The 13,214-nt window shown below is 37.2% G+C and overlaps 1 protein-coding gene across 1 annotated transcript; it reads left to right on the top strand.

The window, feature by feature from the left end:
• Positions 1-1,665: 1,665 nt before the first annotated feature.
• On the top strand, positions 1,666-12,305 carry LOC131537187 (uncharacterized). Its single transcript, XM_058770483.1, has 10 exons — positions 1,666-2,019; positions 4,304-4,400; positions 4,484-4,627; positions 4,704-4,840; positions 4,930-5,066; positions 9,490-9,583; positions 9,669-10,004; positions 10,091-10,268; positions 10,398-10,519; positions 10,638-12,305. The coding sequence occupies exons 2-10, from the start codon at positions 4,313-4,315 to the stop codon at positions 10,950-10,952; spliced, it is 1,551 nt and encodes a 516-aa protein (XP_058626466.1). The 5' UTR covers positions 1,666-2,019; positions 4,304-4,312; the 3' UTR covers positions 10,953-12,305.
• Positions 12,306-13,214: the final 909 nt, after the last annotated feature.

Here is a 13,214-nt window from a genome sequence, read left to right as displayed (position 1 = left end):
TTTGCGTATTTCATTTCATTTCATTTCATTATGTAACCTACTTGTTCTACAGATCTGTGTACTAGTGTTAAATACTGTTTTTGACAGCGTTGATAACATTTCTGACAGATAATATTATATTTTTGCTTTTCGAATGTTGTATCCGAATGTCGTATCCTGTCAGTTTGAGTGCCAGATATTGCTATTAAAAATGAAAAATAAATAAAAATAAACCGAAATTATTTCAAACCTTTTGCAAATAAGATTAGATAAAGATATCGCTGACCCTAAACTACAAACTTCTTACTTTATTAACTTTCTAAAGTGTCAAATTAAGTGGAAAAGACAAGTCTCGTTTACTTCGTCAGCATCTCGCAACGATCATTTTCATACCACGGACGCTAAAATTCTTGCAAACTTTATAAACTGAATTATACATGTCATACAGACTTTCATATGAGGAGTTTAACAGCAAATTAGTCATTCAGAGAATAAATTTAATTTTGAACATGAAACATTTACCGAGTTCTGGACCTCGGTGGCCTCATAGCTGGCTAAGGGCCTGTGGGTAACCAAACAGTTTCTGGTCCTCAATGACTCTGATAGTATTGTTTCTCTACTATGGAAGTTACTGAGGACCTAGTCTCGCATAGCCAGACTGACGGCTGAAGGTCTGGAATCTATGGAAGCTTTCATTGTCCAAGGCCCGCCCATGATGCCGTTTGACCGACATGTCAAACAACCAATCACAGTTCGTTTCGTTCAGCATCACGTTTCAGGGCATGGAAATGTCGCTGCAATAACAGACTGGTGTGTAAAACTCTCGGACGTATTTTAAAGATTCTATGACGCGAACTTTTAATATTTCACATACTTTTGAAAATCCAGCGTTTAGTTGATCCTGATAAGCGCTCGTCGTCACAGTTGTAAACACGATGGCTTTCTTCTTTCGTGAGGCTAAATCTCCATCACCTGTTTTCAAATAGAGCACCATTTAATACAGAGCCGTAGTTCACTGACTTCGATAATGAACGCGATATTGCATTGCTTGTCTGAGGCTGAGACTACTGAGGACCAGCAGCTGTTTACCACATTCTTCAAAGTATCTTCTTTTGTATTCAACAGAAGAAAGAACTTTATGCAGGTTTAGAACAACCCGGGTAAATTATAACAGAATTTTCATTTTTGGGTGAACCATACCTTTAAAGTGACAGACATATCCTTGCTACTAAAGGTATAGGCCTATTGTTTTATTAAAATTTGGATAGTCTGTTAATATAATATTCCACACATTATCAGAGCTTACATAATTATTTTATTTTTAGACATTATTAGACCAATGAATAGATTATAATTAATGTTAGACCCAATTTATTAATTTATCATTTATATTAATCATAAATGTATACATAATAAATAATATATGTCATATACAATTTGGCATTTTTTAAAAAGCTAATTTATTTGGATAAAAAATGAGACAACTAATTACATAATAACGTAGTCCTAATGTAAAAAAAATGAATCCCATCCAGGCAACAGCTGCAGAGCTGTGAAAAAAAAAACTAATAATAATTAAAAATAACAATATTAATGTGTTCTGCTGCAAGTTTACATACTTGAGCATGTTTTCTCATGGTTTATTGTTGGGTTGGGGGTGAATGGGTGTCCCTTATTTTGCCTTGCTGAAGGTGGCAACCCTAGAAACACTCCTCACACTACAACAGACATGCTAATGCTATCAGACAAACATGCAGCAATAGCTCCAATAAAGGAGAGGAGTGCAGCTGGAGAGAGAGATGAGGAGCCACCAGACTGGTGAGAAACATGCTAATGCTATAACAAGCACGCTAATAGACAAAGAAAACGCACTACAGAAGAGAGGGTTGCAGCTGGAGAGATATGAGGAGACGAACAGATTGTGGGAAACACAACCTTCTCACACAACAACAGACATGCTAATGCTAACAAACAAAGAGTAACAGTTACTATAGAGGAGAGGAGTGAAGCTGGAGAGAGAGAATAGGAGCTGCCAAACAGGTAAGAGAAACACTAACCTCCTCACACGACAACAGACATGTTAATGTTAATGCTAACAAACAAGCTAACAGAAAAAATGTAACAGCTACTATAGAGGAGAGAGAGGAGCTGCCAGAGAAACACACTAATCTCCTAACACAACAACAGGCAAATGCTAATGCTAACATACAGCAACAGCTATTATAGAGGAAGGGAATGTTCTTTCACAAGAGATTCCCTGTGAAACATTTCCTTGGATCAGTCTTGTAGTTTGCATCCTTTTATCAATAATGTATCTTAATTCATTTGCCAAATTAAGCTAATGTCACTGGACACTTAAATAATTTGCATCATGACTCAATAATTCTGCAAAATCAGTTTTATCAAGAGCAATAGAGATAATTCAGCTCTGAAAAATAGTAAATACTATAGTGTTTTTGGACCATACTGTAGTAAAGTACTGGAATGAATTTGTTGTGGTAATTCCAGAGTTGCTGTGGTAATTTAACAACTATAGTAATATAAATAAATTATTTAACCCAATACTTTACGCCTTATACGACTATAGGGTATATTAAACTACAATACCCTACAGTTTACTGTATAGTTCAATTTTTACTAAAGTATTTATTACACTTTATCAGTTCACTATAGTTAATATCTACAGTATGCAGTAGCATTTATTAACAAAGAGTTGTAAATACTATAATACAGTTGTGCTCATAAGTTTACATACCACTTGCAGAATGTGCAAAATGTTAATAACTGAAACAAAATAAGAGGGATCATGAAAATTGCATGTTATTTTTTATTTAGTACTGTCCTGAATAAGCTATTTCACATAACAGATGTTTACATATACTCCACAAGTCCCTCAGTTGTCCTCGGTGTGAAAATATGGATCTCAAAATCATAGTCACTTTTGGAAAAGGTTCAAATATGCAGAAGATGCTGGAAAACCAAATAATGAGGATTTTTAATAGAAAAATTAGCATAGCTGCTGTTTCAATCAACCAAAAATGATGTGTTCAACCCAAGCAAAAGAATGATAATGTGCAATTGATCAGATATAACTCAAGTACAAGGTCATCAAATCTATTATGGAAATGCTTGGCTAAAGAGATGTGTCTTTAATCTGGATTTAAACAGAGAGTGTGTCTAAACCCCGAACGTTATCAGGGAGCCTATTCCAGAGTTTGGGAACTAAAAGCTCTACCTCCTTTAGTGGAATTTGCTATCCTAGGTACTATCAAGAGTCCAGAGTTTTGCGACCTTAGGGAGCGTGATGTTTTATAGCGTGATAGAGGACTAGTTAGGTACGCAGGAGCTAAACCAATAAGGGCCTTAAATTGGTCTACATAATATTAATAATATATTTGCCCTACAGTTACAGCATGAAATATTATTTAACCATTTTACATTTGCCTATTTTGTCTTACAATTATTTTTTGAGACTTTTTTTCTCGCAAATGCAACTTTATATCTCGACTTTATAACTCAATTTAACTCAACAATAGCGAGTTTGTTCATTCTGAGGGAAAAAAAGCCAGAAGTGTGGGATATAAACTCAAAAGAGAGAATGACGAGTTATTTTTTCTTAGCAGAATTGTGATATTTAATCTCAGAATTGCGAGAATAAAGTCAGAATTTTGAAATATAAACTCAAATTTAACTTTTTTATTCTTTTATTCCATGGTTTCCATAGCCCGCCACCAGATAGGCTCTGCCCACAAAAACATCATCACTGTTTGCAAACACCAAATTGGTCTATACAGTATACTACAATTTACTATAGTTTACATATGGGAATAAATATATAATGAGAAAAATTACTCTGTATAAATTTGTAATATCGTTTAAATTTCTAAATTTTTCATGGGTCCGAACTGCGGTTCATTTGCGTCATCAAACCAGCAGCTGTTTACCCCGTTGCTTAGTAACGACGGTGCAGGAGAAGGTGGCAAAAAACATAGCACTGCTCTCCACACTTTTATATTGGTTCAGAAGACAGTGTTCACATCATCTAAATATACCAGACTCTGACGTCAAATCAAACCCGGGTGCGAACCAAAAGCGCTAGTGTTAAAGCACTCGTACATACTGCACCTTTAATCATTCAGTTTAATTTCACAATTGTTGGAATTTCTTCCAAAAATCATGCATAAGTAATGTAACTATAAAAGCTTTTAGAAAATTCACATAAGAGTTGTGTTGTCATTTTTTAGAAAACCTATCTAAATGACAGGTTTATGCAATGTATATGTTTATAGTCTTTATTGACATCTCTCTTCTTATTTTTTTTCAGATTTGAAACATGCTGCTGATCAAAGTTAGATATCAGGACTCCAGGAAATTTATCAGACTTCAGGATGGATTCACTTTTGCAGACTTTGTTAATGAAGGTGTTTTTTTTGTTTTGTTTTTTTACACTTCATTTGTTTGTTTGTTGTTTCTTTTTCATACATAAAACGCTGTCTATGTTTAGTCCACAATAGGTTTTGCCTACCACCTGAGACAAATCTACACATTTATGATGACACTGAAACTGAGATAGACGAGGACATTTTACAAGATGTGCTCAATGCAAGACCTGATACGTCGCTCACTATTGTTAGAAGAGAGAATATAGGTACAGTATGACATTGCATTGCTGTTGTGTAACAAATAAGTTGTTATTTATGTTATAATAGGTTCTTGTGTTTCAGAAATGTTATCAGATGCATCAAGCAGCTCTTGGACTGACATTTTGTCACTTAGTCATTCATCATATGAACTTGACCAAATGCCAGAACGCCCTTACAAGAAATCTAAGACAGATGATGCAGCAGCTGATGCAAAAGAGGTTACTTGTTCAGTTAAATTTAGTATGTTTTTATTTTTAAAATACATTGTTAGTAAAATTTTGATGTATTGTGTTTTTTTTTTTTGAAGATGGTTCGTAGTGCCCTAAAGCAGACAAGTGGAGGAGATGCTGTCCTTGCTGAATACAGTTCCAAAAATACACTTTCAAGTGAAATGAGACGAGTCCTAGTCAACATTTTGGTTGGACATATGGTGGAAATGCATGGGTAAAGCTGCTCTTAAATACTCAAAGGCATGACAGCGTAACACAAAAGCTACAAAGTGAAGCCAGCATAACAATAGAGTTAGGGTGTATTCACACCAGGAAAGTCCGATAGTTCACTTGCTTTGGTCCGGACCAAATAGAATGTTTTTTTTGTTTGTTTGGTGCGGTTCGCTTTCACACTGCCCTTTTTGTAAGTGAACCAGAAATTGTAAACACAACCACACGTGTGCTAAGGTCATCCGTTCATTGGACAGAAATTCTCAAGCAGGGAAAAACAGGAAGTGCAAAAACAGGCTAATCATGGAGGTCTTTCGTAGTGCAATTTTTATTATTTTACTGATTTGCTGTCATGAGATAAAAACGCAATATGAAGAAACTTATGAGCATCATATATGAGACATGTCATACAATGTTGTAATTACAACTTGCCAAAAATAAAATCTATAGACATGAAATACTCAAAGCATATCAAAATGTTAATTTAAACATTTACATAGATACATGTGCGCTAGGCATATATCATATTGTTTGTGCGGAGAGTGGAAGCTGAAGCGCGCTTCAGAACATCATACAAATACGCCGTAATTGTTGCTCATAAAGGTAATAATGATACATCGTTCGGAACTGTAAAGGGTATATTTTTATTATCCAATGAGGAGATGCGAGTCAGGATTTTTAACTTCATCTTTGTGACACTGACTCAGAAAACACTAGTTTATTAATAAATAATTTAAATATCTCCTTACTATTTTCCCAAGACACATTCATTGTAACTTTTGCCGGGGCTTTGCGGCAAACTTTAGCCTATTTAGTGCGCTCATGTCACGTTGCTGTGGGCGCTATGGTCACGAAAACTCATAATTTGCATGTGTTTTTAATAGTGGTGGGCATAGATTAATTTTTTAATCTAGATTAATCTCACTGTAATCTTGGAATTAATCTAGATTAATCCAGATTAAAATGGCTCATTTGAATTCTGCCAAGTAAACAACTAGCAGTCATCAAGAATTTAATATTGATAATAACATTGAAGACATTGTATGATTATTCCTTAAAGATAAGGTTTTAATAGTTTTAGTAGTAGTAGCCTATTACATTCTGCCCAACGTCTTCAAGTGAAACCGAACTTTTATTTTGACAGGTTGCCGTGAGGATAGTTTTTCTCAAATGAAACGCTCGAATGCTCATGAAGTGACTCTCAGAGCAGTTCTGGAGATGTTGTTCATGTATTTATGTCCTCATTTAGTGAGACGACAGGCGTTAATATCGCCGCAAGCGCCACGCGGTCTTCTGTATGAGTAGTGAACAAACCCGCGGCGTCTGTGCCATACATTAACACAGAGACACACAGAAGTCATATTTAAATAGACGTTTTGCGGCTTAATATTTACAAATAGGAGTGGGAGTGTGCTCACTTGTGTGTGCGCTACGCTTGTGTGTGTGCCGCACCGCCAAACCTGATATTGCCAAGTGCAACGTGTTCCTGGGTCAACATCTTTGTTGACCCTGGAACAACATTGTGATTAACCAATCAGATTTCAAGAACCAGTTTATAATTTTTGTGAAGTTTAGGATTATAATCAGTGTTTGGTGCTTGTACATCAGTGTAATTCATCAATCAGTTCCTCAGATTTTAGGGATTACTCATGGGTAAGGTTAGGTTTAGGTGTAGGAATATGGTTAAGATTATATTTTTGGATTAAAATGTTGTTCCAGGGTCAACAAAATATGTTGACCCAGGAACACGCTGCACTTGGCAATATCAGGTTGTGCGTGCGCACCGGGCGGAACTCCGCTGTGCGCGATACAGAGAGCGCGACCATCTAACGTAGAGATAGAAATGACTTGCCGATTTCCATTGGGAAGCTTCTTAAAATAAATTTTCCTGAAGCAAACCCGCGGCTTCATAGCTGCATCCATGTTAGCACGCATACACACAGGTTCAAGACTCATTCTCGCCCCTACAGTGCAATTCGCTAGGTATACATCCGGCTAAAATATCAAGGTGAAAGTCATCATAGCTTGCGTAGTATAGACCCAGCTCCCAACCCAACTTTGAGAATAGATTAACGGCGATATTTTTTTTTATCGCCCGATAAGAGTCTCACGTTAACGCAGCACGTTAACGCCGATAACGGCCCACCACTAGTTTTTAAGCATTGCGGTTTGAAAACGAGTGATTTAAGCGATTGAAATGCAAACAACAGCACTATATGCGCAAGCTGTGTGTTTTCTGAGCGTGCTTTCTGCAATTGGATCGGATCAAGGCCAGTTCATATTCACACCTTAAACGAACCGTACCAGAGTTCGTTTGGAAGCGGACCGAGACCACCTCTTCAGCTGGGTCTCGGTACGCTTGTTTGGTCCGCTTTTGGTGCGCACCCGCTGCATTCTCACCTGCCCAAATGAACCGCACCAAGAGGGAAAACGAACTCTAGTACGATTCAACCGAACTAAATGAGGCAGGTGTGAAAGCACCCTTAGCTTCTGATAGAATGAAGCAAGCCGCTCCCAGGCACAAAGGAAATATGGCAAAGGGAAGAGGAGTTACAGTCGTACCCCAAGACGTGTTGTGAGGTACAGTATGACAAGACTTTGTGGAACTAAATACCCACTACGCCATAATGACAAAATATCTGTCCTAATGTGAAGCTGCTTGGGCACAACTCGGGATACCAGGGATACTTAGGAACTGATCCCCCTCTGGGACCAGACCCACAGCTTCCACCTCTCTGGCCGTGGGTGAAATATTGTGCCCCCAGCCTGGGTGAGAAGGTCACTCCTGATTGGGATCTTCCATGGGAGTGCTATAAGTTCCGAAAATCACACTCAGGCCTGCCAGAATGGGGTTAAAAGTCAACAAGTCAACTTATCCCTGTCCAAGGCATCTTCCACACAGAGGTTGCGTTAACCGAAAATTCTCCGTATTCTGACGGAATTTTTTTAGCAGTGACGGAAAAATCTGAAGGCCGTCCGTCAGTTTGGCAGATTACACACACTGAGGGTGATCTATTGTAATTTATAACTGTAATTCCCAGCCCTGTCCAGTTGGTGGCGAGTGCGCTCCAGTGAGGCAGCAGAGCGCATGATCATCTCCAGAACAAAAATAAAGGTCTTTTGCTGTCTTTGATTCCGCACAGGCGAGTATTAGTTAAGACGAATCGCTTTATCTGAGGTGTCTACAGCAATCTATCACGCCACATTAAAGGGCGCCAAAACGGTATTTATTGCTTGAATTTCCTAATAAAATGGACATAATTTGAAACCTGAGACTGCATTTCATATCAAAAGTAACAATGCACAAAGTTTAGCCGATTGTCTAACGTTACTGTGCATTCATCAAATGAAAACAGCATCGATTGGGAGTTAAGAAACGATATTGGTTCATAAAAATAAGAATCTATTATTTTTAAAAAAATTTATCCAGCACTAGCATATTTTGTTGTTTTAAGTGTCCTCCGCTGTCACTGACGCAGTCTCTGTTCATCTGTTCTCTTCATAAATAAATAAATGCATAAGCCAATATGCTCGTCCTTTAGGTTCATTATTAAAAATGAAAACGTGAACAAAAATAAAAGCAATTAAATGGTTTATTATAATTAAAATACAAAAATTAAAATGAAGGTTAATAATAGACTATGACGGAATTTTTACGACCCTGTCCGTCAAAATGACAGATAATATTAAAGTCTAACGCAACCTCTGCTTCCACACGACTAAGGAATGTGCATGAACTTGATTGTGTGAGATGGGTTACCCTTGGGATAAACCCCTGAGCCAGCACTGCAGAGGTTTCATGTACAGCAGGACGAAAATGCATCACATTGGACAGTGCTGCCATGAGCCCTAACAGTCTCTGAAACGGTTTCACAGTGATGAACTGGCCTAGCTTGATTCTGGTCACTTCTGCCAGAATCGATTCGATACATGCGAGAGACAACTGTGCGGGCATCCAGAGCGGCATCCATGCATTTCGTGATAGTGCAAGGAGTTAACGCTAGGCCGAACTGGTATTGGTATGCTTTGCCCCCGACAGCGGACATCTGGAACTTCCTGTGCTGCAGAAAAATGGAGATACGGAAGTAACCAATCTTTTGATCTATCGTGAGAAACCAGTCCTCTGGCTTGATTTGACTCTGAATTGTTTTCACAATCCATTGAGACACATTGTGTAGTGCTTGCCAAGCTTCAAGGAAATCTACTGGAGGAATCAGCCTATTGACGCTGACCTCAGGAACATTTTGAGTAACAGATTCTGTATCCTGTATCCAATATTTCTACCCCTCATGACTGCAATGTTATTAGGCGGAAATTGTGGTTTAGCAGCCTAATATTCCTGCTTCTGTTTGTATACCTGCTGTCATGTTTGTACACGTGATTGTTGTGTTTTTGCTTATGTATACTCTATGTCTTTTATTTTTAAGGAGAATTCCTACAAGGAACCAGAAGGAGCAGTATGCTCTAGGTGTTGTGACTCTTTTCCCATCTCTTAAGGATCCGTTTTCAAAAAAAGGCTATGTGAGTATCCTTAACTTGTGTATTGTAGCTGTCTAGATTGTCCCTGTGAATAATGAACCTTATAATGTTCTACGAAATGCCATAGGAACATTTTTATGACGCAGACGGTGGGACTGGATACATTGCATGGCGACTGAAGACTGTTCAGAGGAACGCCAAGAAGCGAAATAAGCCTAGCATCTCCAAAAGAAGTGAAATTGGTTTGAGTGGACCTTCTTGGAACAGATGCTCCAGCTCTGAGCAGCAGGATGAGGATACTTTAAGAGAGGCAATTGCCTTTCTTACTCATTCCACAGATGAATCGCAGATCTTACTCAAAATGAGGGAGACTTTTCACTATAGGCATAGGCTTGTTCATGACCCAAACAAGACGACAGACATTCTGAAGACCTTTCCTACATTTCTGAACACTAAGGGACTTGTAAGTTTGGAGATTCAAACAGCTTATTTAAAAAGTAATGGGCAATATTCTGAATTCTTATATGTTTTTTTTAATTATTATTAAAGGTGAATCAAGACTTCTCACTACTCTTCAGTCCTGAAACATCGTCCAAGTTGCTTGAAATGTGGGATACCACATTTAAGGCAAAAATAATTGAAGAAGCCATAGGCTTGACTTCAACTGCTGTTGTGCGCTCACTTCTTCTGTCAGCAAATAACCAGAGAGATAGTGAACATTGTTCTGGTAAGATGATATTTTCTCAACTTCATTTATTTGCGTATTCCTTTAAATTGGTAAACCTCAAAGCATAAGTGATGCCTTCACAAAAACATTATCTAGATAAAGTCCTTGTCAATTATATCTGAATTTTAGACTGGGACAGTGACATGGCAACATTGCTTTTGCTGCTCCATCTACTTCCACCATCACCTGGAAAGAAGGTCTCAAAAATCAGTGCATCAGATGCCATAAACAGGCTTGTGGTGTACCAGAAGGTAATGAGACTAGGAATGTGACTGCTTAAATCTTCCTGAATTTACTGTTCCTAAGATTTTCTTTTTCATTATTATGAGACTGCATCTTGTAGAATGTTTTTCATCTGTCTCTTTGTAGTCTCGTACCAGTTTTGAACAACATCTTCAGCAACGAGAAGGAAGACAGCCGTACATCCTTGCTGTTGGCAGGAACCGCGACCACATTGAGCACTTCTACATAGCTCTGGATAAGAATCTCATCCCCTGTCAGTCGGATACTTCCCTCAGTGCATTCGATGAGCTATTTAAAGCCCACTTTGTTTTTAATTTAGCGTATGATGAGGCACTCCTTCATTTTTACACTTTCATTCAGACAACAATCTACATGGTTGATGTAGGGAAAACCAAGGAGTCACCAAGAGTTAAGGAGCTGAGAGCAAAATTACTGAATTAGCTATATATGTTTTAAATGCAAATCATCTTTTGTGACTCAGTAGCAACAGTTTGGGTCTGAATTATATTCAAACTCTCTGTCTGGTGATGTGGTGCCACAAGACAATAGAAACTGGAATTTGTTGCGAATAATCAACGTTGTCTTTTCTCCAGGGATTTCTGATGGCATGACTGTATCTCTTAGACATCTAATCAAAGAGGACCACCAGCTTTTTAAAATTTTGTACACCAATCAACATGCAATACCTTAACACCATTTCAGGGTCCAAAACAAAACTTTTCAAAAATTCAAGAATTTTACCAAGTTTCTTGCCAGGAAACATCCAATGTCCGCTGGAGTGACAGTTTGACTCATTAACATTTTACCACCAAGAGTGTGGGCCAATGTGTTTAATACTGAATACCAAGATGGTGGTAAAGAATTGTTGTGATCACTTAAAATTCCTGTGTATACAAATATGTGTTCCACTAATTAGGTTAGAATTGTTTCCATTGAATACAAAGTTGGGCTAATTGTTTGTAATGAGTAAAATAACTAAATTCCTGTATTGTCCAAAATTGATTGATGAGTGTATATTATTTGTAGTCGTTCAGCTTGTGACTGATTTCAGTGAACACCACCATGCCTTTATAGTATGCAATGGTGAGGACCATTGAAAAATATGCAATGGTGAGGACCAATGAAAATGATCCTTTGATTTACTCACCTTAAAGCCATCTTCTTTTAGATTAACACAATTGGAGTTATTCAAAACATATATCCTGGCTCTTCCGAGCTTTATAATGGCAATGAATGGCTGCCATGAGTTTGAAGCCCAAAAAAGTGCTCCCATCCATCATGAAATAAATCCACGCAGATCCAGGGGGGTTAATAAAGGCCTTCTGAAGCAAATCACTTTGTTTTAATAACTCTGATTGTGTTCATCTGAAAGAAAGTCATTGTTTAATTTGTTGTTTTGTCTGGATTTTTCAGACTTTTATTGTGTTTTGAAAAGTTTTTATTTGGACTGTTTTTCAATATCCTGACAAGACAACAGTGATGTGCAGCTTTTGCAATTTATTCAACCAGTGTTATTGTTTATAAGTAATACATTTTTCGTGGATCCTATATGGACATATATAGATGTCATATATGGGTTGTTGACATGGCATTGCATTTTTACTGTCACACAAGATAAAGATAATTATAATTAGTATCGTCATCATTTAAAATGCAGTTAATGGTTAAATTTCTTTGTCTTACATGGACTTGTTATATTAAAAAAAAAAACTGCTTTGTTATTAGATTTATTAAATCTTCCAAATCTCAAAATTGTCTTATGGTGTGTGGTCTCAAGCATTGTTTAATTAATTACAACTTTTTTAAATAAAAAAGAAAACCATAAAGAATGTTAAATACCTCTGGCATAATTTTGCAAGCGTTTATTTTAGTAAATAATTAATATAAAAATTAATATTAATTTAGTAAATATTAATATAAAACATTTTTTTCATCCATATATTTCTAAAAGCATACGAACTTGATTAATCTTGAAACCCATGTCCTCTGATGCAACTCCATATCTTGATTTTGAATCAGGCAATACATTTTTTTTTTTTTTTAAATGTATATAAATGCTAAGTTTAATTTCTACCTTTTTAGCGTCTCTATACAGACACTATAGCGCACTGACGCGACTATCATAACTGCTTTATGAAAACCTTTAGCTTCAATATTTTTATGACCTTAAAGAGGTCATCAGATTTTTTTAGGGTCTTAATTAAAAGTCTATATCATACTTTGGTTTTATCAATGGTAGTTGAACTGTAGGGAACGCAGCAGGCAGTCGGTTAGGACTGAAGGAGACCACTCTTAATTGAAGAGGCACCAAGCAATGTCTAGGTTCCCTTTAGTTTACTGAAGAACTTGGGAGTATACATACATGTGGTTTTCTGCAAGAACTGAACAAGAAAAATAAACTTACTGATATATACATACAGGTGTTACACAAACATAAACATCCACTTAAATAATTAAACCGTAATCAAATTAACATAATAATGACATTAATAAAGTATTCTGAACAGGTCTGGGTGTTGATTCTTTGAAAGTCCACAAGAGGGTGCTATTAGCATGTGACAAACGGCTGATCGTTGCGTGATAATTGGAGTAGCCCCAGAGTGCACCCTGGACGATGGGGCGGGGCGACACATTAAGGTGGGGCGACACGTGTCGCTCCGCCCACCTTCAATTTCATTGGTTTATAGTACAGCAGAGCTTATT

Source organism: Onychostoma macrolepis, chromosome 03 (assembly GCF_012432095.1).
Source record: "Onychostoma macrolepis isolate SWU-2019 chromosome 03, ASM1243209v1, whole genome shotgun sequence".
NCBI lineage: Eukaryota > Metazoa > Chordata > Actinopteri > Cypriniformes > Cyprinidae > Onychostoma > Onychostoma macrolepis.
The sequence above is the reverse complement of the archived record's forward strand: the minus strand, read 5'-3'. Positions and strand labels throughout refer to the sequence as shown.